Source organism: Oxyura jamaicensis, chromosome 8 (genome assembly GCF_011077185.1).
Source record: "Oxyura jamaicensis isolate SHBP4307 breed ruddy duck chromosome 8, BPBGC_Ojam_1.0, whole genome shotgun sequence".
Lineage (NCBI taxonomy): Eukaryota > Metazoa > Chordata > Aves > Anseriformes > Anatidae > Oxyura > Oxyura jamaicensis.
This window is the reverse complement of record NC_048900.1, coordinates 15,321,092-15,345,844: the sequence shown is the minus strand read 5'-3', so window position 1 is coordinate 15,345,844 and position 24,753 is coordinate 15,321,092. Positions and strand designations below refer to the sequence as shown.

Below are 24,753 nucleotides of genomic sequence, written 5' to 3'. Positions count from 1 at the left end.
ATTTACATAACTGCAATCTACCAGAAATTTTAGAATTTCCACCTTGGACAGTGCTGGTAGTATGAGAGCTCGTTGTAGGGAACTCTTGCTGTTTTGGAACATACATTAACGTGTTTTTATTCCCTTTGTCGGACACACAGCAAGTGGAAGATGTGGTTAGCAGCAGTGTCCATTCTGCATCAGCCTGCCACAGGCAGCATATGGTTTTCATGTGTTTAGGAGCTGTGTTTGTCAGCGGTCTTGGCTGGCTTTGGCAGTGCAGGAAGATCTCAGGGTGCGGTGCTTGTGTGTGCCTGACTTGGAGACACCTCTCAGGGAACTGCTTCTCCGGTGGGGGCACGTAGAGCATGTTCTGCAAGCAGGCTGTTGAAGCTCAGCCTTGCCTCTGATGAAATTTTAGGTCCAGCAATTTAAAAATCCATGAAACAGCACATCTGGTTCTCTAGATATTTCTCTTGTTTATCTTTGAAGGGCATAAAGCTCTTCAAAGCCATCCCAATAAAAAGCTCTGCAAAAATTGTAGTAGCAATAACGTGCTTGCCATTCCAGCAAAGTGCTTTATTCAAGAAAAACTGGATACATAACCCTGCAGCAGACAGGCTGCATAATACTCCAAGTTACTTCTAAGACTGTCTACACTGTTTATTCCTGGCTATAAATGTTTTACAGACTTCACACCATACCCTTGTTTCATAGTTAATGCCAGCTCTTTCCACGTTACTACACTTGATGGCAAACTACTTTTGGGAGACATACATGAAAAATACGAAGGTATGAGTAATATATACCTTTACTGTAAATAAGGATATTTCCGTGAAAGCTTGTTGAGAGAGAGAATAATTAATGACACAGGCTTAATAAGCAGAAAGTTAGTTTTGAGCCAGTTTTTGTTATCCAGGGTGGCTGTACAATCCAGAAGACTGACATACCCAGAAAAGAACAAGGTTGGTTGTGCTTTTTGTTGCTAAGTACCCTAAAAACCTCTAAAGTTTTCTCAGGAGCCAATCTAATCTTGTAATTTGCCAACAAAGTAGTTTTTAACTTGTATCCATCTATTTTTAATTTGCTAGATAAAACTTTCAACCATACTGATGTACCAAAGCCATTAAAGGTCTGATACATTAGGAGGATTGGTGAGCAGGTCTCCTTTCTGCCTACAGCATTTTTTTCACAATAATTCTGGATATGTTTCAATGTAAGCAAATGTTCTTGATGCCCTGAAGCAATCCCATATCACCTTGATATCTGTTGTACACAACTGTGAGGGTCAATTTTCAGCCCCTTCCAAAGCTTAACGGGGGGGCGTTCCTCAACTTCATTTTGCAGACTGTTGCCCTCTGGAAATGCTGAACCAGGAAACCCTGACGTTTAGGGTGGTGTAAACCTCCTGTTAAAGAACAGAGACACTTTTCAAGTGATCACACTTCTGATCTTCTGTAAGGGACACCTTGAAGTTTGAAGTTTGGCAATCTATCTGCAGAAAAGAACTCTGAGATTGAAATAAAAGTTCTTATTTTTCTGGACCTTTGTGTCACAAGCTGCATAGAAAAGAGAAGATTCAAATGTGTAATCCCTGTGGAGGGGTGATACGACTGTGAAAGAGAACAGGATGGCAAGGTTCAGGTAAGAGTTTCCCAGGAGATTTACTGGTCATATTTATTTAACATTTATGTTCCTTATCAGTAATATCATCTGTTTACCTCTCTTCATTTCCTGTCTTTGTGCCAGCTCTTCCCATGTCTTCATTTCAGTTTGTCTTTAGCCTTCCTGGTATATGGTTACTCTACAAAATTCATTGGAATTCCCATGACCAAGTAGCCTCATGTTCATAGTGGGGGAGGAGGAGTTGAAAAGCTGATGGGTAAGTTTAAAAACTTGTAGCTGTTAGATGTGGTAAATATTAATGCCCTTTGAAAACCCTCTAGTGATAGGAATTTTCTTTTTTTTTTTTTTTTTTTTTGTTCCTGCTCTTCAGTGATGCTATTCATCAAAGTTCAAAGACAGTAACTTTGGCTGAGAGTGAACTGTACTGAGATATTGCAGGAGAGGTCCTTCATCTTTCTCCAGAGAGACCTCTTTGCTTTCTTTTTTTTTTTTTCTTTACATTTCTGGTTGGACTTTTCAGATTTGTTGCTATCCTGCAACCTGAGCTAAGCTAAGTGGCACAGTAGGCTTTTCTCTAATAATCACCCCCTGGTTTTAACCTCTATAGGCATTTAAAAAAGCAACTACAAATTACTTACTTCACTAGTTGATCTTGCTTTCAATATGCAAACAACTGATCCAAGCAAAAAAGCAGGAGGGTGGCAGCCAGAGCAGAAAGCAGGCAACGTCAAGTAAGTTATCCTTGAAGAGGGAGATTAATGCAGGGGAGCCAGTGGAGTGAGAACTGAAATGAGTCCAAACCTGCAGATAGAGCATGTTTGTTACCCTGCCTCCAGCCAGAACCACACTCTGCAAGTGCTTTGTTTGCTTACTCATTGGCTTTGTTCAAACTGCTCTCAGAGGTTGGAGCAAGTTCTCAGGTAGTCTTTTATTTATTTAATTTTTTTTCTCTCTTCTATCTGGTCTCCAGATTCATCCAGCCCTTGTAACCAATACTCTTCTGTAGCCTCATTTCATTCTTCCAAGTTGCGCTTGCCCCGAATTGCTGTGTTGGCTTCTGCAGGAGGTTATCTGGTGATAGTATCTCCACGTGGATTGTATTTATTTTGTACAGGCACAACAACTGTTTCTCTGCTGTGCTTTGAAGGCCTGGGCTGAAAGCCACCAGCACTCAATGGAACAACTCTTGTTGACTTTAAATCAGACCTTGCTGAGCAAGATGAATAGGTGTATGTGTGCTTATGGGTATCCCTGACTAGTAAATAAACACCAGAAGAAGCATTTCTCAGATTACAGCATATGGATGACTTTCTGGTGGGCTGTAGAAAGCCGCTCAGGATTCACCCTATTTTTACCTGCTTTTATCACTTTTCAAGTAATTTTTATTTTTTTTGTGTGTTTTCAGAATCCCTTTCTTCCATTTTACATTTCAGGAGCTAGAGTCACTACAGTAAAATTTCCCCATTGTACCTGGCAAGGAGCAGCATGTTTCAGGATGAGGCCTCTGGAACGAATTTGAGGAAACCATGGACTGCTGATAAAAGCACAAGATTTCTCTCTGCCAAATACGACTTGTGCTCCTGGCATCTGTGCAGGCTCCCTGCGTGTTGTTGGCTGGGCTCGTGGAATCATATTCTTTTCCAAAATAAATGCCCAGCTGTGTGTCTGTTTCTCCCTCCCTTGTCCATGCTTGAATGGCCACAATTTCAGATTGAAGTCTTCAGCCTCCAGTTTCTCCCATTTTGTTAATTGGGAATAAAACTTAACAAACCTACTCAAAAAAAAAATGTTTTGATGTCCGGTTTATTAAGAAAGACCTTTTACAGGAGTAAGGCATCATGGGCAAGTCCCTCATTCTTAGTTGGGGAAATTTTGGCCTAACACTCGGTACAAGGTACTCCCCAAAACTGGGCTCCCTTGGCAGACAGCATTTTCTAGGAGCCTGGGGCAAGACGTGCGTCAGCAGTGGAGTAGTGCCAGCACCCGCTGACTTGTGTCGTGGTTGTGCCTTCAAGAGTCTACGTGACTGAGTCCACGTTGTGAAATATCAGCAGTCACAGGCGTCTGGGAGGTGTTCTGGAGATCAGGGGAGTTTGTGCCAGTGTTCGCTTTTCTCATAACCGATGTTGATAGACTTACCGTGGGAAGGTATCAGGTCCTTCTAATGATGGGGATGGTAACAGCTTTTTGAAGCATCTCCTCAACGTGAACATTGTCCCTCATGACTTGGCTAGGATCCCGAGAGGAGGAGGAGGGTGGGCTTTGTGTGTCAGCACTATCTGATGTACACGCTCCATGCCATGCCCTGACTTACTGTGAGTGTCCCCAGGACTCCCTTCTGGCCACACAGTGTATGTATGTACACACATTATGGTAGGGATAATGTGATTCATCTGGTGAACAGGGTTAAAGAATAATTTTCTTCGCCCTTCACCAGCGTCAGAGATTTTTCAATGTTCAGTTTGCCCCTGCACTATAAAGTTAGGAAGTTATCCTAAATAACATTTTCAGACGGTTTTGCTTCCAAGTAACAGGAGAAAGAAGGAGGAGGCTCTGTTCGGCCTGTACAGACTTCCTGTAAATGGGGATATAAAAAGTCAATGCTTGCGTATGTAGAGAGCAAGGAAACTCTTTGTAAAATCAGTAAAGTCTGTTCTTCTCCCATGTTCCCCCTCATTTATCAAGATAATCCTTGTAAAATATGACTACCTGAGGCTGGTTCTCGTAACTGAGGGATGCAAAAAGTGCTGAGCTGTCAGACTGAATTTTTACATCTCATCTTTCAGACTGTTTCTAACTGAGCCATTTGTTCTTTCTTTTCAACTACAATTATTTTGAAGAATAGTACATGTTATAAAAATAGAAAAAAAATAAGTCATGTTTTCCCTAAGTGATTTTAATGGTAAATTAAATAGCCCCAGAAACTAGTTTGAAAGGTGCTGCAGGCTGCTTTGAAGGAAAACATCATCTTGATATAAATCAGGAATGTTGTTTATAAGTATTTGAATAATTGTAAACTACCAATATTGAGTAAAATATGATCACTGTCTGTTCCCTTTATGTTTCTATGGACTGTGTTTTAGTAGCAAAACATATGTTTACAGACGTAAGTGTATCTTAAAAACAGTACTAATTTTGGCGAATGTGCCATTTTCATTGGTGACTCCATGGTACAGCTGCAAGTTGGCTGCTTCAGCCTTTTCCAAGTTGCAAAAATAAGAGTCATGTTTCTTGCACTAAGTTTTACTATTCCATGTTTTTTCCCCATTTGGTTGCATATTTGTTCAGTTATTGCAACATTGGAGAAAAACAACCCAAAATGTGATTGCTGGTTAATGAAAATTAGCCATTAGGTGGCAGAATTGCTAATTGCATCTTTAATTATTTCTTTCTGGACAATTTCATCAATTAAGGGAAAAAAAAGCACTTGAAATTATATGTAGTCTCTTCACTAAATATCAGAGAGTATCTCTGTATAAGCCCTACGTTATTAAGCCCTGAGCTTGGTCATGAGTGTTCGAGTCAAGCAGAAAGACTGTTTGCAGCTTACTTGTGTCCATCTGTGGCATTCTGAGGAAGAAAAGAAAATGCCTAAAATGAAGCTCCCATGGCTTTGTAAGAGGGGAAGCATCAAGGGGAATGCTGACAGATACATTATTATAATGGCAGTAGTGGCTGTTGCTGTGTTAATAGCATCTGGCAGTGGAATCACTGCCATCTGTTAACACCCTGAAATTCTGAAATGGCACATTCTTTATGTAGAGATTAACAATAATTAACGAATCTATCAGATGAAATCACCTTGATTTGATGACAGTTTTACCCTGATAATGATTAATTGCAAAATAATGGGGAGTAAAATGTGCACTATTAGCCTTCTTACCACAGACCAGCTAATGCCCCTATCCAAGTACATCATTATGCAGGGCTTATTTTTAAAGTTGTGGTGAGAGGCAATATTTAATGCATTTCCTTCAAATAATCCTTACAAGCAGAGCTAGATTAAAAGCTAAATTTTGCATATTCATTTCTACTTGCAGCAGATTAGGACTCTGAAAACACTTGCAGTTCTGCCGATGCATGGTAACTTACTCGATGTTAATCACTGACTCACGTGCCTCAAAGACAGAGAAAATGAGTTTGTACTGAGAGAAGTGACACCTCAGCCCAGGTCAGGTCAGCCTCAAAGAACAATCTGACTGCCTTAAACCATTGCGGGTTTGTCAGCTGGGTGTCATCGTGTTGTCTGTCAGATGTAACCTGTGGTTAACGTTGCTAAAGCCCACCAGTGCCTGATGCTGCCATTAAACAGCTTACTTGTGGAGGTGAATTACTTCAAAAAGTATTTTGAATTAAGCAGTGGGTTGGGCCTGGAAACATGGGGGGGATGAGGAAGACTTTGGTAGTAACTGTGAATGTGTGAGCTAGCCAAGCACATGGCTCGTGGCTAACAAATCGTCTGGTTTTGCTTGAAATTAGAATCCAAACTATTAAATCAGTTTCTCTTCAAAAGTGATGGGAAAAAATATCGCATTTGTTTGTATTTTGAAGAATTATTTTTGAATATGTGTTTTTGTCAAAACCCATATTTTGTCAATGTAATGACGTATCAGTGCTGTAAATAAGAGCTATGAGCAAAGTACTGAGCCAGTTCGGGGGCTGGTTGGACTTCATTTTTCTCCTAATTCCTCTTCTTCTGTTTACTCCTGCTGAGGAGCAGATGGAAAAGGTGACGTTCTCTGATTAAACAGAAAAATTGTAAGAAATAAATAATTGAGGTCTGTTAATTATCAGAAGCAATAGGAGGGGAAAGAATAAACTTTGCACTCTTGAAGTCAAGTAAACTCAAATCTTATTTCTATCTCCATGTGTAAGTCTGATAATATGGTAAATAACATTCTGAGCTCCACAGAGAGACGGCAATATGTATTTTTCTTGTGTCTATTTGTTCCTAAGTGACAGAAGTTTCTTTATACTGGGATTTGTGCTGATGCCAGCTACTGATAGAGCTGCGCTGACGCCAAACCACAAGTGGAGGTGTGGAAAGCTGGGTTTGTGTCGCCCTGATTTATTGCAGCTCCAGACGCGGGAGCTGTAAATCAGCTTCCCTTGCCTTTTAATGGAAGCAATGGATTCACAGTAGTCTTTTGGTGGAGAACAAATGAGCTGGCTGTATAAAGGCTGGGCTCGCCTCGTGCATGAGGCTGGAGTTCATCTGGCTCCTGGGTTTCATGTCCTCTTCCCCATGCGACCTACTTCTCTAATTTTGCTTGACAATGAGTTCACCATGCATATAGAGAGTCATTCCCAGCTAAAATTCAAAGATGCTTTGAAAGCAAATGACTTTCTGTCCCAGGATGCTGGGAAGGCAGTGGCTGAGGGAAGCAGGGATGTTTGGTAGGGCTGGGAAGGAAGGCATGTTTCTGTCTCACTGTTATTTTCATGCAAGACACTATTTTCTGTTTGGGTGGATTAGAAGACATCCATTGAACAGTGTTAAATTTGCTGAGGCAGTTGATGTTTACAGCCCTTGTAGAATTATTCATTAAAATATTAACTGCTAGACAGCCTATATTTTTTTTAATTCAGTGATTTAGTAGCCCTCTTATAAATCAAGTTGTGTGATTCAGACATTCAAAGACTAAATAAGATAAAACAAAACTGTCAAAATTACCCACAAAAGCGCTAATTCTTGGTTTTACATTTCTTAAATTGTCACGGGCTTGATGCACTGAAGAAATGGAGAAGGATTTGTTTGGCGGGTGGGCTGTAAAATTTAACTCAGCTCTCTTCCATCTGCACCATCAGCTTTCCCTAACACACTGTGCTGATGTGAAAGGAGCTATATCCTGCGCCAAGTCTTTGCAGACAACAGAAGCATGTGCACTTTGGTTCACAGCAACTTTTGGCACAAGAGCAAGGGGTACCTTGAAATGCTGGCTCTGGACTCAACTCTTTTCCCTCCCACAAATTTGTTTTGTTTTGTTGTGTTTTTAATGGTTCTGGTTCTCCACAAAGGACTCGATTGTGTGCTGGTTGATAAACATGTTCTGGTGGCCTTGCTTGGGCCTCTTGTGTCCAGTTTCATGGCTGAGCCAATAAAATCTGCCATTGATGTCCTCTTCTTTGCTGGAACATTTAACATGTGGTTTCTCCCATATTTAATACATGCTTCCTCCCATACATCGTTCTCCACATAATGCTCACGTCTCACCTTCATTCTGAGCAAACCTACAGGTCTGGGTGACTCTGGGGCTCTGCCTCGCTACCTTCAGGTGCTAATTAGTGGTGGTGTTCATACAGCTCTGTGAGGAGCAGCCCCTGCTGCATGTGGTCTGCAGGAGGGCCATTAGCCAGTGCAGCATTCGATGGCTGCAAATCCCCCAGGGACTTGCCCCATGACCTGGGGCTGTGCAGCAGCGAGCCCCCGGCCACTGAACTGGTAACATTTAACAATTTCCCACCCAGGGTGACAGCCCTGTGTTTCACAGGATTGTAGCATCAATGGTTTTGCCTTTAATTTTTTTTTTTTTTTTTTGGTGAGCTTTTCTCATTCGGTTCCACAGGTGGCTGGACCCAGCAGCATGTGACGCAGTGATGCCAAATGCCTGTCGTGCTTTGCTGTTTGATAAATACTGATGGTACCTCTACTGTGTTTTCTGTGTATTTCAGGAAAAAAGTGCCAGTTCAAATGTAAGACTTAAATCTAATAAAGAGATTCCAGGATTAGTACATCAACCCAGAGCAAAGTAAGTTCTCTCTTTTTTTTTCCAATTTAATAAAAATAAGTGCAAAATTAAGGAGGTATCTGTGAAATTCCCAGTTATTGCCAAGCACAAACTAATTGGTGGTTCCAACAGCCCTAAACCCATACCCACTTTAAATAAAACAGGTAAGAGCAAGGACACAGCTGGGTAGCATTGGTGCCGACATCCCTGTGGTGTCCTGTCCTTTGCACGGCTGAGATGTACCATACTGTGTTACTTCTCAGCTTTCCATACAACTGAAGCATAAACAAAATTATATATGCACTGATGTTCCTAAATACTAGCAGTTACATTCCCAGGGAAGTTTTGGCTTTGGTTATCAGATGTACAGCCTGCCAAACCCCTGGGATAAGTAATGGCAAGCTTTTCCATTTAAAATAGTGAAGTTGTTTCTCTAAAATTAGGGTTGATGTGCAGCTGAGGGTTTATCCAGTCCCTAGCCAGAGTTCTGTGCTGTGCCCTGGCTGAGATCGGTACACGTCGCATTAGCCATGAAATATTTAGCTCTTGGGCTAGTAGTAGCTCCTTCCTTATCTAAATCACTGTTATGTTTTAATCACTAATTGGGTTGAAAATAACATTACGTGGAGCCATATATCAGGTTCTTAACGAAGAGGTGATAAAGCTTTGCTGTTGAGTTTTGAACAATAGCAGAAGTGCTGTTCTTTATGCTCTGCCTTCAGGGCACTTTTTAACTTAAACTTGCTGCATACCAAGTGCACTGTGTGCAATTTCAAATCTGGAAACTTCAGTAATTTCCTAGTGATCTGACAGCGTAATTCAGTCTCCTTTCAAACAGAAGAAATGAGTGCTTCAGTTGTAATTGCAAAGAAGTTCACAGCAAGGAGGTGGAGGTGAAATCACCGTTTAGCAAAACTGTGTTTCATTACTGTCACCTGGTTCTTCCCAGCAGGGTCAGAGGTGCATTTAAGTGCTTTGATGCTGAGGCACAGTCATCTTCCTCTGTGACTGCCAGTGTAAATCAGCCTGGGCCAAAAGAAGAGACATTTCTTTTCATGGGTCGCCTTCTCTGGTGCACCCACGGCAGAGGGATTGTGTGGGTTCAGGGACACCATTCTATCCTCAGACTCCAATCTTACAAGTTCCTGCAGAAATCAGAACTGACTTTCATTCACCAAAAAGCACCTTCCTAAAAATAATACTTTGGCAAAGGTAAATGATCCGTAACATTCCTGCAAAAACAAAGGAAGCTTCTAGGAGAATTGCAGAATGTAGCATTAGGTTGTTGGGTAAAACACTCACTGTTTGCCCAAGCCTCTGCTGTTTACCCAATACACTGTTCATGTGTACCATTGGATTTCTCTTTGTGCAGTAGGTACATGTGTTTGAGTTCCTAATCACCAAGTCAGCAAATATCTGTTACCATGTGCACATTTGTGGTTTTTTTTAGGTTTATAATCTGAAACCCAGGAAAATTTGGATTGCAAAGGGGAAGGTAGCATTGTGTGGGAAAGGGCTATTTAGCTAAAAGGGCAGAAATAAACACAGAAATGATGTTTCTTGGAGGACCCTTCTTCCAGAATGGGTGTTAATTCAAAACAAAAAGTTGACTATGTACCAAAGTAAGATTGCACGGGCTCTTCCCATACATAGGAGGATTCAGATTTCTACATCTGGAGCTCTGGACTCAAAAAGCAACATGCGTAGGGAGCCCAAAGACCAAGGCCAAGGAGCTGGTCCTCCCTCTTCGTGGTGGGTGCCAATACCTGCCAGAACCTCCTTCATCCCTGCACCATGCCTTGAGCTCTCAGGCACTTGCTCATCCTCAAAAACGACTCTGCTGACATCTTTGGCAAGCTACATGATAACGTACGTTCCATTGAGGACTCTTGAGACATGTTAGAAACTCATGGAGTAACGTTGCCTGAAGCATAAAATGAAAGAAGTGGTATTTCATACCATTTTTACCCTGCTAGGAATCCCATGTTTTCATAAAATGTGTTCCATCAGCCTGCCATGAAACATCTGAAAGAGCATTCGCATGCCTTCTGATGTGTTTGTTAGAAAATAATGATTTCCACATTTCTATTTGGGGAAATTATTTTCTTCTGAAGGAATGCCCAAAAAATCTGCTTAGATTCAGTGGTTTTCTGTCTCTTAAAGTTATTCATTAACACTGTCAGTTCCCTGCTAAAGATTTTATAATTCCACACGGCTCCTCAAAACAAACACGCTGTCAGCATTTGTGTGTTGCACTTCTAAAATAGCACGGCAGTCTTACTGCCCAGCTAAACTTTTCATCATGGCCCACCCCCAGTGGGACTTTTGATGTGCAATACTTTTTTGCCCCCTCCATTTAATTTCCTTACAAATTATGGTTGATGTGAGTTGCAACAGTACCATCTCATTTCACTAGAAACTGGGTCTGTGCTGTTGCAAAGGCAAGAGTACGTTTCCTGTGCTCCTTCCATCTCATGAAGTGCAGCAAGTGCTGTGCTACGAGGTGGGTGCTTTCCCTCCCTGCCATACTCTGCAGGTCCTGCAGGGTCCCTGCTGGGGCTAAATTCCTGCATCTTCTTATAAACTGGATATACCAGAGTCACACCTGAGCTCATGCTAACGCTGCCTTCTATCTGCTTATAAATCCTTATGACCATTTGGCAGCACTGTTATCACTGGTATCAGTCTCCAGTCCTTCCTTTTTTCTCCTCCTTTTCCATCCTGCATTCAGTACCTGGCATTTCTCTGCAGACCCTATGTGCCAGACTCTTTGCTGCATTTACAGAGGATGTTCCACCTTCACGTTGCAGAAGGGGTATCATTATTTCAGGCACGAGGCTCTTATCACCCTGTAACTTAAATAGAGCAGACACACACCAAATCCCATCTGTTCGACATCCTTGTCTTTGTCTTTCTCATTCTTTCCTTTGTGTCTGACCTTCCTCTATTTTGGGATTGCAGGTCCCCCTAGGGGAAGGGTTTATTGTCTCATGCCACCATCAGCACTTTACAGACCACCAGAAATAGTCTTTTGCTGCCAATCACTAATGCAAAACCCCATCACTAACCCCTAAACCTCTTGGTGCTGCAAAATTAATCGAAGTGAATGATCTGCTGGGTCTGCAGGGTCACCCAGCCAGAGCTTGAAGCCATACACGGGTACTTGAAGCAAGAGCCCAGCTGTAGCCATGCAGGAAGGTCTTCAAGAGCAAGGCTGTAATTTAGACCTTAATTTCACATTGCAGACATCTAATTTTGTGCTGGTGAAGCTGGTAGTCTGCAAAACTTTGTCTTGACACAAAGGGACAAGCCCAAGGAAAGGTAGCAGGCTGGTAAGGTTCTGTAATCAGCCTGACAAAGGGACTAGTTTCCCCTGGATGCACACAGGTGCTAGTTACCATCCCCAGTCTAGCACACATACACAGAACCAAACACAGTCATTTTTCTGGGGGCAAACCTTAGATTAACCCAAGAAAAGAGGAAGGGGGAGGGGAAGATTAAAAAATTGTCATTGTAGACCAAAGTATAAAGTGATTTGTTTTCCACAGTGGTAAAAACTTACAGTGAGGTTCCTTGACAGTTGGGGACTACAGCGTCAGCATTTTAAACTGGGAAGAGTCCTGTTGGTACTGATACTCTGCCTTTGCCTTTCAGCATGCACATCTCCGAAAGCCAACAAGAATTCTTCAGAATGCTTGATGAAAAAATTGAAAAGGTACGGAACAATACAGTGAACATCCATTTTCTTGCTTGCTGTCCCAAGCAGCGGACAGGCAGGTTTCCCAGCTCCATGGGGAGGAGAAGTGGACAGCATCCACGTCCTCCAGTACTTGAAGAGACTCTGGTCTGAGATCCCCCATACCACTTGTTTATAAAGTTCTGAGCCTTTTAAATGAAAATCCCAGCTTCTTTATTTATTGTTAGAGAATCATTTTACCACAACACAGATGGGAAACTGAGACTTTAGGAAGTAAATGGGCTATTTGGATTATGTTGCATGTCTACAACAGAAATCAGAAGTATTTACACCTTGAGTTGATGTTGTACTCTTTACACTTCATATTTTGGAGTGGTATACGTTATTTAACACGTGGTATGAAATATTTGATTTCCCAGTTTCATTGAAGTAATTTGTACTACTGAATTGTAAAGAAGGAGGGAAATTTTTACTTGGATGACACTGAATTTCTGCCATTTTTGCCCACACTCCTGATCTTAGGAGCTGGAGTGCTACGGTGGGTGAATCCCTTATTTGTCTCATGCAACTAATTCGTTATGCTACTCTAAAAATACTTACAAAAGTAAAAAATGAGATTAAAAAGGAAGAGTATGTGATGAGAAGTTAGGAGTTTGTCAATTCCTGAGGAGTATATACCAGTATGAATATATAGACCAGTATTTCACAGGAGAAGGATTTTGCTTAACCTGTGACATTTCTATAAATGCATTTAAAAATAGAATTTATAGGTATCTGCAATAGAGCTACATCTCCTTTGAAAAATGCATTCACCCTATAAATATTTAGCTGCTTTTTCTGTACATCATCACCTTCCATAATGTCAGACACAGAAGCTCCAGTGAAATGGATTTTCCAAATATGTATCTTATCTACAGACCAGACCATCTGATGACTGTATCTAATTATAAATTCAGGTTAGTTTTGTTTTCTAGATTTGTTTCAGGGCAGTAATACCATTCATTTGCAGCTGCCACTTGTGAGTTGCAGTTGACTGTGTCTCCTTGCTCTGAGGATCATGCTCTCAGATCTTTGCAGGTGTTCTCCAGGGCTCTTATACTGATTTATCATATAGATCCAGAGACTGTCTATTAAGATGGAATATATGGCTTTATCCGTGAAAGAGACAAGACAGCTCCTTTGCGTTTCAAGCTGCTGACATCTGATGAGATTGGCAGGGGTTAATGCACAGCTGAACATGGGATCTGCTATGTATGGGGTCGTCCTGTGCCTGAGGAAATTGTCTTCATAAGAGAAGTTTGTTTTCTAATTAGTCTTTGCCAGCAATATATTGTTTTTGTAGGTATCTGCCACAAGTGCCAAAAAGATCAAAAAATACTAGTTTTGTTTGATTCCTAAACAGCTTTCTGAGCCCCTTCTCCATGGAATTGAAGGACAGCAGTGGAACAATTAAATCACTGAACAACTCACTAATTGCAGCTGAAATATGCACCAGAAGTGGGGGGGCTGCCTGTGGTTGACGAGGGCCCAAACCATGTTGTGATGTTCATTTAGTGACCGTGGCCGTGTGTGGCACTATTTGTCATGGAGACACGCTGTCAGTCGCTGCCTCTGCAGGCTGTGTCTGCAGAAACCTGACGGTCGGAAGGAAAATATCCCTCAACCTGCATTGAAAACCTGAGGGGTGCTGGGTCATTTAATAGACATGAGTTACAACAATCGTAACGTGCACAATAAGAATTACAGGGAAGATTAAAAGTGCATTTTGGATTTAGCAAAGGGAAGGCTGGCTGAAATAAAATTTCTTTAATCCACATGTGAATTCCAAAGGACACAAGCTGATGTTTTAGCAAATGAAAACAGTGTTTATGTGTCCTGGAGGTCAAAATACCCTTGAGGAAACGATACGAAGAATTTCTGTGAGACAAAGTTCATCTCCTGTCGGTACTCCACATGTGCTGTTTTCCTGGCTGCATGTATTGGCATGGCAAAGCTGAATACCCTTCTGCAAACGTAACCCAAAGGTAAAAATCAGACTGTCACACCCAGTGCATGCAGCTTCTGCCCACCAAAATCCAATGTCGAAACACTGTGAAACATTCTTGGGGAGACATCTGTTGGTATCTCTGTTTGAGTGTCTGTCCTTGAGAGAAGAGCTAGGACTGAACTTGCATTATGGAACTTCATGTAATTATGATAATTAAAGCCATAGGATTTGTGGGGAAAAAAGAAATCCTAAAATAAAAAGCATGGTGCTGAATGCTGAGCTATCAATGCATTCAGCTACATTTTGGTTCTGCTTGAGTCAACTGGACCTTCTTCCGATAACCTCAGGGGTGCCAGAATTTGAAAAAAAAAAAACAAAAAACAACAATGGAAGAAAGCCCGGTGAGCAAGGCAGGATTATAAAGTGGGAGGATCGGAGTAGCTGGGTAGAGTTAAGGAGTTGACGGCACAGGAAGCAGTAGTTCTGGAATTCATTTAATCCCCGACAGACCACGGAGCGCTCCTCATGGCCGTGTTCCAGTGGCATAGCAACATGCATCCAAACAGGCAATTAAAAGGCTGAATGAATAAATGGCGAGGGGCTGTGTCGCTCTGTTTTCAGCCAACGGACATGGTGAGGGTCTGGAGGCAAAGGGTGAACACAGCTTCTGCTTGACCAAAAGCTGGGTGTGCAAAGCATCAGGAGAGAAGAGGAGAAGGAATTAACAGGTCACCTGTGAGCAGCACCAGAGCTGGGACCTAGGGTGAAAGCTGGCTTATGTAGGAATGCTGCCAGGAGCTGCATCAACACCTCCTGGGGTTTTCATGTCATCTGAAACTCATGTTGCTGTGAGTATATGGGCTTTACTTCTGGATATGGAATGGCACGGCCATACGAAGAGTTCAGGAAGAAAACAAAGCAGGGACAGGCAGCGGTAAGGAGACAGCTTATCTGGGCACAGCTTTATTGTCTTTTTTTTGGAAATTTGGCTTGCCTGAAATAACGTTCCAGCAGAGGACAACAGCAAGGTGAGAGCCTCCCTGATTAAGTGGGAAAGGTAAGGATCAGAAGCAGAAGTGGTTCGCCTAAGCTGAGCCATCAAGGCACAGCCTCTGCACCAGAGACCTGAGGAGGTGCAGAGCAGCCTCCAGGTCCCTCACAAAGCCACAGCAGCCACTGGACCTCCTCCTCCTCTTCTTCCTTCTCCTCCGAGAGGGGAGAGCAGAGGGTGAAGCATTTGCTCTGGATTTGCAGGAAAGAAGTGTAAGGACTTTTTTTTAGTTACCTAAATTCACACACTTGTCTTAAGATGCTTAAGGTCATCCTCCAAAACTGAAAGTTGGATTGTGGAACCACAGGGGAGGAAGACTGGATTTCTCAGGAATTACCTGGACTTGGATGTGTATGCTGCTATCTTGTCTTCCTTGACATAGTTCATTTACACCCTGAATCATTAAAACTTCTTTAATGGCCTGTACTAGTTAGAATGATGGCCCATCCGTCCCAGTTATTAGCCGGTGTTCAGGGTAGGAAGAGAAATTGCCAAAGGGCTCATGAGGGTTTGTGCACTGGGATGTGTCTGCCCAGCCACAATGTTGCTGCTTTTTGGGGGGCTGTTGCCTTCTCCTGGTTCTTCTCCTCCTTCCTACCACGCAGCTGCTCCCCCAGAAGCACACCGTGCCTTAGGTCTCACTCAGGTGCTACCTGTGCCCTTTGTTTCTGCTGCAGAACTCATCTCCCAGCTGCTCCTTCTTGGTCTGTTTTGGTTTCTCCAGAGGACCTTTGCAGCTTTGCAGCCCAGCTCACCATTTCGAGTCCTTTCAGCAGCCCCACCACAGTAATTTCCCATCTCAAGCACAGCAGGCCTCTAATGGATCACAGGTGCCAACACTCAGGTATCATCAACTCCAGCTCATATCAAACGTCCTCCAAAACAATGGGGCCAGAAAGGCAGAAATGGACATTTTTTTTACATGTTTTGCTGGACTGGGGCCACAGTGCTGAGCAGGACCAAAGTGCTGCCAGGCAGGAGCTGGAGGCCTCTCCTGGCTTTCTTCTGAGGAGCACCGAGTCCCTATGCATCACACCTACACTGCAACAACGGGGGCGGCGGCATCAAGATGCTTCCTTCTTCCTCTACCATGAACTTTGTTGTTACTGATGAAAAAAACACTAGGGAATAAGCTTTAGACAAAACTTTTACCCTAAGAACAAAACAGAAGTCCTCTTAAGACAAAACGCACGTGCAAGGAAAATCGCTGATTCTGCATGCAAGCTGCCAGGGTGCCTTGCCCTCACCCTGGTGTTGTTCCTGGCTGCCATAAACCAAAAGTGCCTTTTTCTCCACTTGGCTTTTAAGCAGAGCTTTGCTCCACCTCAAGCCATGGGAGGAGCACAGAGACTGGGGTGGCTGCAGGAGCTGTTCTGGTTCCTCCGTCCCGCACGGCATCCTCTGCCTTCCCGCCGGCTGGTGCATCAGCTGGACGCCGGCCTGGCGCCTGCCCGCCGTGCCACAGCAAGCGGAACGTGCGAACGGCAGCCTTGAGGCATTTCCCTGAAAAAAATGCATTTTTAGTCTGTAGCGTAGCACTGCGGTGTGGGGGTGGGGGAGCTCTCTGTCCTGCCTTCGGACACCGTCGTAACGTGGGCACTGAGTTAGGTGGTTGGGGTCCCTCCGTGCAGAGCCTGGTGGGTGCAAGGCCTGCACCTCACCCTTCAGGAAGGCCCAGGAGGCACCGCTGGAGTTTCACCCAGCGTTTTCCTCTCCTCCCCTTTTGGACTGTGCCACGCTGCCCACATGCCTTAGGTGGAAGGATCTGGCTGGCAGCAGGCTCAGCGGCAGCCCAGTGACCACCAAGGGACACGGCCTTGAAGGCCACCTCCTAGACCTTGCTGTGGCTCCTTCCCCAGGGGTGCAGAAATGGGACTGGAGCATCTGGTGGCAGCAGCCCAGTTCTTGCCAGCACCCAAGGAGAGGCGGCATCTCTGCAGCGTGGTGGGGCCTTGCTCAGCACCCTGGGCTTCAGCTTCTTTCCTTCCTCTTCTGGAGCAGTGTGCTCCGTTGTCAGGGATTGAATCGGAAAGCAGAACAGTGGGAGGAGTGGGAAGGAAGGAAGGTAAGACGGCTCTCGGTAGTTTGGGTCTGCTTGAGCGCTGGTGGCCATTCGTGCAGGGCGTGCTGGGGAGTGATGGGCAGCAGGGGACCAGGTCGGTGAATCTGCTGGACACCCCCCAGGCGGCAGCCATTCGTCACCTCTATTGGCCTTCACAGCTCTGAAGCGTGTTGGACACAGCCTTCGTCATCACCAGATCAGTATCCAAATGCGTCGTGGTCCCCAGCACAGAGAAAACCAATGGATTTGGCCATCACTCTGAAGTATTTCTGCATCCCATCAGCAACTCTTTTTTCCTGAATCAAACCTTCTACTTAAAAAATGCATTTCTTTGTTTCTTCCTGCATCAGTGACTGCTGAATTGAAATTAGGGCTGATTAGTCTCCTGGGATTTTTTTGTCATACTAAGAAAGCCCTTTGACTAATCGTGCTGAGCTGTGTGGGTGCTGCAGACATGAACGGGACACAGAGTGAGATGAAGGGGGGGGACCCTCCAGCAAGGTGAGCTCTGCAACCCCAGCACCATCAGTGGTATTTTTCATTGCAGAGGATTTTAATTACCAACCTTTGTTCCTGGCTGCTACCCTACATCAGTTTTGCATCCCAGGTAAATTGCATCAAGACGCATTTTTCCCGTTTCATTTTTCCTTCCTTTCTTTTGCCTTCCTCTTTCCAGATGGCACAGTCCACCATTTTAATCTGTGGGTCGGCTTGGTGTCCCTGGTGTTAGTAGAGTTTCACCTGTTTTACCATGGTTGAATTGGTCCCTTCTGCTTACAGAGAATTGAGCTTTTACACTTTTGGCAGGTCTGAGACTCCCACATTTGTCCTCTTCTTCTTTGCCTGCCCGTTGCTCGGCCTCTGGGATATTTCACACAGGCACTAGGGTGACCCAACCCAGCACACAGGACCATAGGGAAGCCATCCAGAAGTTGAGATTTTCAATACCAGATTTTGAAGCTGTTGTTTAACTCAGGCTATCTTGGGTGGTTTGTGCATTCAGAAGCTCAGCTCCACCTGTGCAGAGCAATGAGGACAGCAGGTGCCGTCATCCCCTGTTGTCGCTTTGCAAGAAAACAGCTTGTGCAGGACAAAATACATCTTCTGCCGACCTTCCAAGGGTGATGCCCAGGTAGATGCTGCTGCAAGTCTTGCATTTTGAATGAGACGGAAAATGTAGCACACCTAGTCTCTACAAAGCCATGGTTTTTGAAGCTTAGCCCGTTTTCCTCCATTTTGCAAGCATAATTTCAGTATGAGTAGTGTCTTTTGTTCTTATGTTAAGGTCTTGCTCAGGTTATCAGATGAAGTATCCTTCACAGCAGCTGACCTGTGTTACTCACATGGTTATGCACTTCGTTGCTTCTGCGTAGGAGATGGTGTTCTAGTGGTGACTCTGTAAGGTTGTATACATCAAGGTGTATTTTTACATAAAATAGTTTTGTAAATCAGTGTGTTGGTCTCCCCTGAGCTTCGGTACAGGGAATGAAAATTATGAGATTCACGGAGACAGAAAGGGAGTGACTTCCTGTCCTGGTTTTGTGCAGATCTTCCAGAAATGGTTGTAGGAGTTCTGCAAACTCCATTGCCTGTTCTTCAATTTCTCCTTAGCTCTGAACTTACGTATCCTTGTTTCACAGACTTGAAATACATTATTTGCAAGTATTATTTGCTATTTTTATCTTCAGTTAGTGATTTACAGAATACCTGGCTTTTTTCCTTACAGGGTCGTGATTATTGTTCAGAAGAGGAAGATGTCACATAGTGCCAATTCTGCCAATCAAACCAGGAATACTACTGTGTAAATAGATTACAACCCAGTTGACACCTTTTGGAAGTCTTCTAGAGCGAACAGCACTACATAACAGAAGAAGATCATTTCCACATTATATGCTCCATTCAGTTACAGTGTTTCTTAATGAACAGATGAGGAATATTGCTAAGAACTCGTAAGGAACTGTTTTTGTTGCTGCTAGTTAAAACTTGTTGCAACTTTTCACTTTCTCTGTGTCCAGATACGCAGCAAATCCTTAAAGTTAATCTGAAAGACGTTGTTGATTTTATTAAGGCTTCTGGCCTGTTTTCTATCTAATAAGGTAGTGTTATACAAAGCTTCCATAAGTGAACATTCAAGCATCTGAGAACACCCTTAAGCTGTCTGTCAGTCCGCGTACGGGCTGGAGTGCTTATTAATGCTGGTGATTTCAAGCTTTGGAGATGGGATGTTTTGCCATGGCAGGCCTTGTTTCTCTGCTCAGAAGAAGGCTGAGAAACTATTATCCATTAAAAGCATGTTATCACTGAAATACTGGAAGTGATGCAGGAGCGGGAATTTGTATTTTAAGAGGAAAAGAGTTTCATTTAATAGGTATCTTAATCAAGGACTAAGCTTGCAGTATTGGCTTTGCTGAGCACGAATGGGAGTGTGATCACAATCATTTTGAATCTCTTTTTTTCTAAGAAAATAAACATTTTACTGTTTTTATGTATTCTTGTCTTTTACCATTCATGCAACACAATGTTCTATGAGCCTGGGAACAGGGAAGGCAAAACCAGCCCTTCACGTTTCTGACTGTGGATCTGATCTTTTAAAGCAGCTCTGTGTCAATTGGGGGTATCTGTTGCATGTCCTGTAGAGTTTATTTTTCCATATTATACAGAGAGGATGCTATCTTCTCAAAAGCAGATGTAATATTTTTAACAAATACTGTCATGAGTAAAAAAAAAACAAAACACTCAAGGAAACAAAGACACCTTTTGTATTTATTCTTTAAGAAGAGATTGTTACCTGTGCCAATGTGTATTCTCCACACTACGACACCGTGTGACTGCCAGGTCTACCCTGCATCCCAAGCAGAAACGCTCAGTGAATCTTGGGGTGTAGGTTTCAGCAGTGCATTGATGTCAGTGCACTGTGCGGGACTGTGTATGTCAAATAGACCATGAGACTGCATTTATAGCGTCATTTCTGATGTGGCAGATGTCAGCTTTGGGCACACAACCCTAAACCCTTTAAAGTACTCAATTTTTCACTGGCCCAGTTCTCAGGGCCTTTTGCAAACCAGATTCTCTTAAAGTTTTTCAGCTGAGTCCCTCAAAGATCCCTTCTGACTTCTGAAAATCTCTGAAATATTAGGGAGTTTTGTCACTGAAGAGATTTCCTCCATCATTCACTCTGAGTGGGTTTGGGCAGTCCATGGCAAAAGATTTAGTGTGAGTTCCCCCCGGCAATGCCATTAGTGCTGTGCCACACCTAGAATACGTCAAAAAACACTGCTTGTACTTCCTTCCCCACACTGGGCTTTCCTTTTGCTTTTGGCCACAGATGGGGCAGCGTGGTAGGGAGGACGTGTCAGCCTCAGTTTGAGCTGAGGGATTGTTCCATCACAACAAGGGACAACTCAGGTGCTCCGTAGTGTCAGTAGTTTTCCATGTAGGAGCTCAGCCTCAGGGTCCTTGCTGGCACATTTCACCACATCCATCTTTAGCTTGTTAATGGACAAAGATTGCTGGCCAGACCCTGAATCTTTGCTCCACTTTGGCAGCAGCTTTGGCAACGCAGCTTTCCCGGAGATCTCGACCTCAGTGGAGTTGATTTTTCACTGCCTTCCTCCCGTCACATCATCCGCAGGTAGGGCTCCTGGGGTCTTGGTGCTATAGAGCTATTTAACCTGTTACAGTCTTCTAGGTGATAATTGCAGTCTTGCATATGATATATATGTGTATTTTTTTCCATTATTTATATCAGCTCTTGAGCAGGCAGCCATGCTAAGGAGAGTCAAGAGATTGTGTATTTGAATTATTTAAACACTCTACAGAGAGGAGGGGGCTGGGGACATGGGAGGCGTCACGTATTTGCATCGAGTCAGCAAATCCTTGCTCATGGCTCTTCAACCATCTCTGTGTGCTGGGCAGAAGCTGGCTGATGGCTTTCTGCTGACCCAGCACCCTGGTCAGGCTGGAGACTTGCTCTTAAACTCTTAGGGACATGGGAAACCAAAGATCAGTGCTGGTAATTTCCTGTAAGCAGGGTAACCGAGAAGGCTGAGGGGAGACCTCATTAATGTATATATAAATAACTGAGGGGAAGGTGTCGAGAGGATGGAACCGGTCTCTTTTCAGTTGTGCCAAGTGACAGGACAGCACAAACTGAAGCACAGGAGGTTCAATATGAGGGGACACTTCATTACTGTGAGGGTGACAGAGTGCTGGAGGGTTGCGCAGTCTCCTTCTGCGCAGTCTCCCCCTGCAGTCTTCCCCTGGATGCCATCCTGCGCAATGTGCTCTAGGTGATCCTGCTCTGTGGGGGAGGTGGACTAGATGATCTGCACCCTTCCAACCTTGGCCATTCTGTGATTCTGTGGTAGAATTTTTAAAAGTCACATTTTTCTTTTTTTTTTTTTTTTTTTTTTTTTTTTTTTTAAAGGGGTGCATACCTCTACCCACCAGACAGGTACATGCTCTCTTTGAGCTTGATATTGGCACAGTCGTCACCAGCATCTTCCTCTTCTTCAGCATCATCAGAAACAAGCATGGAACTGGCAACCTGGCACCTGCTTTGTAAAAGCCAGCACAAGGTACCTGCATAGATGCACTCCCTGCACCCCGGCAGGGTTGTGAATGCTGACAGAATCTTTTAGGGGTTAAAAACCTGCCTTTTTTTTTTTTTCTTTTTTTTTTTTAAAGGGTTGCCAGTGCTGTCAAAGACAATGCCCTTGGAGCACGGCCATTCAACATGGTGGGGCTGGGACGATGCATGCTGCTGTGTAGGAGACCCCCACTGATGAGCTTCACCCCAATTACTGAAAAGCCATATGAATGACTGAGCCCCCCCCTAGGGCTGGAAGCTCCAAAGCTAAGCCTGTATCAGGCGGCTGCTGCTCATGCACTGCTATGGCAAAGTGCTGCTCTGCGATCCTGAATGCTTTCTGCTTAAATCAGGCAAAGAAGGGGACTCAGGCTTTCATTTCAAGATTTGAAGAGAGTAGCAGTGTCACCTCAATGGCCTGCTGGATAGGTGGCTTTTCCTGACAGGTATTAGCTCAGCGTGCAGTGTGGGTGGTGTGTGCTGCCCTGCAAGCACGGGGCTGAGGCACCAAGCTCCCTGCGTTGCCACAGGCTCCCCACAGCCTTCAGAAGCCAGGAAATGTGTTCCTTCTTTCTCTAAAAATAATAATAATCCCGAGACAAAAAGTTCTCAAGTGCTGCAAGGAACTAGAAAGATAGGTGTGGGAACGGAGAGATATTCTCAGGTTTTGGCATTCTGATTTTGCATCTATTAATAAACCCCCAGAGTGAGTCATATGGAGACGTATTTATTCAGTGAGTCGGAGAGAACTGCTACCCAAAATGGCAGCTATGTAATTTTTTATGATGCTGTAATGCCAGTGCAGTGAAGATTGACATCATTTAACAGAGACGCTCTCTGGCTGGCAATCAGCTCGCCTGTGTCGAGCCCTAAAATAAACATGAGCACCACGTGCTTCGTTACATAAAACAGCCGTGGAAGCCATCACTTGTGGGAAATGCCTTTTTCACATTTCCTGCAGATCCTGTTCCTATTTTTCCTTTATGCCTTGCTAAGACTTGTTCACAGATTTTCTTAAACTAGAATGTGAGGAGCAGAGAAAGTGGCTTTTGCCACGTAAGCAGGGATGATGCACATACCTAAACCATCAACATTTACTCTATCATTGCCACAGAAGAGGTCCAGAGAGGAAATCCTAAAACGCATAAAGTTCAGCATGCTCATCTCTGCATTTCTCACTGTTTCATCTCTGCTGGAGCACAAACCCTAGCACTCATAGCCTGGAGTGAAACAAAGGCGATGGCTGAACCCAGTAAAGGTCCTGAAGGCAGAGAAATAGCTGGGTAGGGTTTTTAAGGAATGGTGACACCGTTTTTCTGCATTTCCTCTCATTCTCGGACTTGCACTGCTGCCCTCAGGTCTGTCCGGGTTGCGCAGCCAGTGGGGCTCTGAAGGGGCTCGGGATGGTCCTGGTGCTGCCCTGCTGCAGGGGCTGGTGCTCAGCATCCGTCCCTCCTCCTCTGCACCCATGGATTGCTAAAGATGGACTCACTTCGTGCTGCTGTTTTAAAGTCCCTGGCAAATGGTATCTTATAGGTACCATGCCTGCTAAAAATGTTGATTAACGCTATCTTTTTAAGGAGCACTTAGAAAGAAAGCAGGACTCCTGACCCAGGCAGCTTCTGGCCACCATGAATGATGTTTTTTTAGGATGAGCAGCAGCTGAGTATGATTTTTTTGGCAGAGCCACCAACTTCCCCCGGGGCTGGGTGATGCAAAAAGTTGAAATGCAAAAATGGAGTTGGCAACACTGAATCTCTCACGCCTGAGAAATTCCCATGAGAAGCCAATTACAGACCTGCACATTACATCCCATCAGTACAACCACTACCATAAAGTAATTATTAAAGCTGGTTTTACTACAGGGTGTGCAGGAGGGATAGCAGCATCACTTCACAGCTGTAGCCTCACCTCTGCTGCATTTTCTTTTTCTTAGCACACATCAGAAGAGGGACTAGTACTGGTCACATAATTTCATTAAGTAGGGGATTAAAAGTTGCTTCAAAGGATAGGATTGTGAAAAGCCTTCCTCATGGCTTTCTCTGCCTCTGCACACCTGTGCCCTCAGTGTGCTGAACCCAAATGCCCCTGTGCTGTCCTCATCACAGCATCTCGTGTGCACCCACCACCAGGCCTGGAAAGGCAACTCCTCACCTTACAAGCCAAGCACCAAATAATTTCCCTCATTTCTTGGTTTTCAGACCCTTTCTCCTTCTACACTTACCTTCTTCCAGTGCAGGCTTTTCCCCACTTCCTTCTCCATGCAGCCCAGCAATGCGTGCCCCCAAGGAGGATAACTGCAGGGCAAGGGGAATTAGACCAAAATGCTTTTTGAACATCCTGCTCTAAGGAGCCTTCAAGGGACGAGGAAGGCAGAAGGTACCTGAAATGCTCGGAGGCCTGAAGTCCCGATGCAAAGCCTCACAGGAGCAAAGGTCGTAGAATCAGAATATCCCAAGCTGGACCCCCAAGAATCAAGTCCAACTCCTGGCACCACACAGGCCTACCCAAAAATTCAGACCGTATGACTGAGAGCACAGTCCAAACACTTCTTAAACTCCGACAGGCTTGGTGCTGTGACTGTGTCCCTGGGGAGCCTGTTCCAGTGCGCAACCACCCTCTCAGTGCAGAACCTCTTCCCGATGTCCAGCCTGAACCTCCCATCGCAGCTTGACACCATTCCCTCAGGTCCTATCACTGGTGATTAAAGAGAACAGATCGGCGCCTGCCCCTCCACTCGCCCTCATGAGGAAGCTGTAGGCCGTGATGAGGTCTCCCCTCAGCCTCCTCTTTTCCAGGCTGAACAGGCCAAGTGACCTCAGCCACTCCTCGTACGTCTTCCCCTCTAGGCCCTTCACCACCTTCCTAGCCCTCCTCTGGACACTGAGGTGTCACAGAACAGCTTTCTGTAACACAGTAACAGAAAAATCTCTCCTTTGAGACTTACCAGACCATACCCTCTAAACAACAAATCTGAAGTATAAAATTTGATGTATCATTTATACATAACAGTGCCACGTACCTGTCTCTGTGCT

At 44.2% G+C, this 24,753-nt stretch overlaps 1 protein-coding gene across 2 annotated transcripts in view; it reads left to right on the top strand.

The window, feature by feature from the left end:
• C8H1orf21 (chromosome 8 C1orf21 homolog) overlaps nt 1-19,619 on the top strand; it is a 104,599-nt gene extending 84,980 nt beyond the window's left edge. For both annotated transcript variants that reach the window (XM_035333078.1, XM_035333079.1), the window contains exons 4-6: nt 8,278-8,354; nt 11,988-12,048; nt 18,857-19,619. In XM_035333078.1, coding sequence (XP_035188969.1) covers nt 8,278-8,354; nt 11,988-12,048; nt 18,857-18,895 — 177 coding nt within the window. In that variant the 3' untranslated portion in view covers nt 18,896-19,619. The remainder of the gene's footprint in view (nt 1-8,277; nt 8,355-11,987; nt 12,049-18,856) is intronic.
• Nucleotides 19,620-24,753: the final 5,134 nt, after the last annotated feature.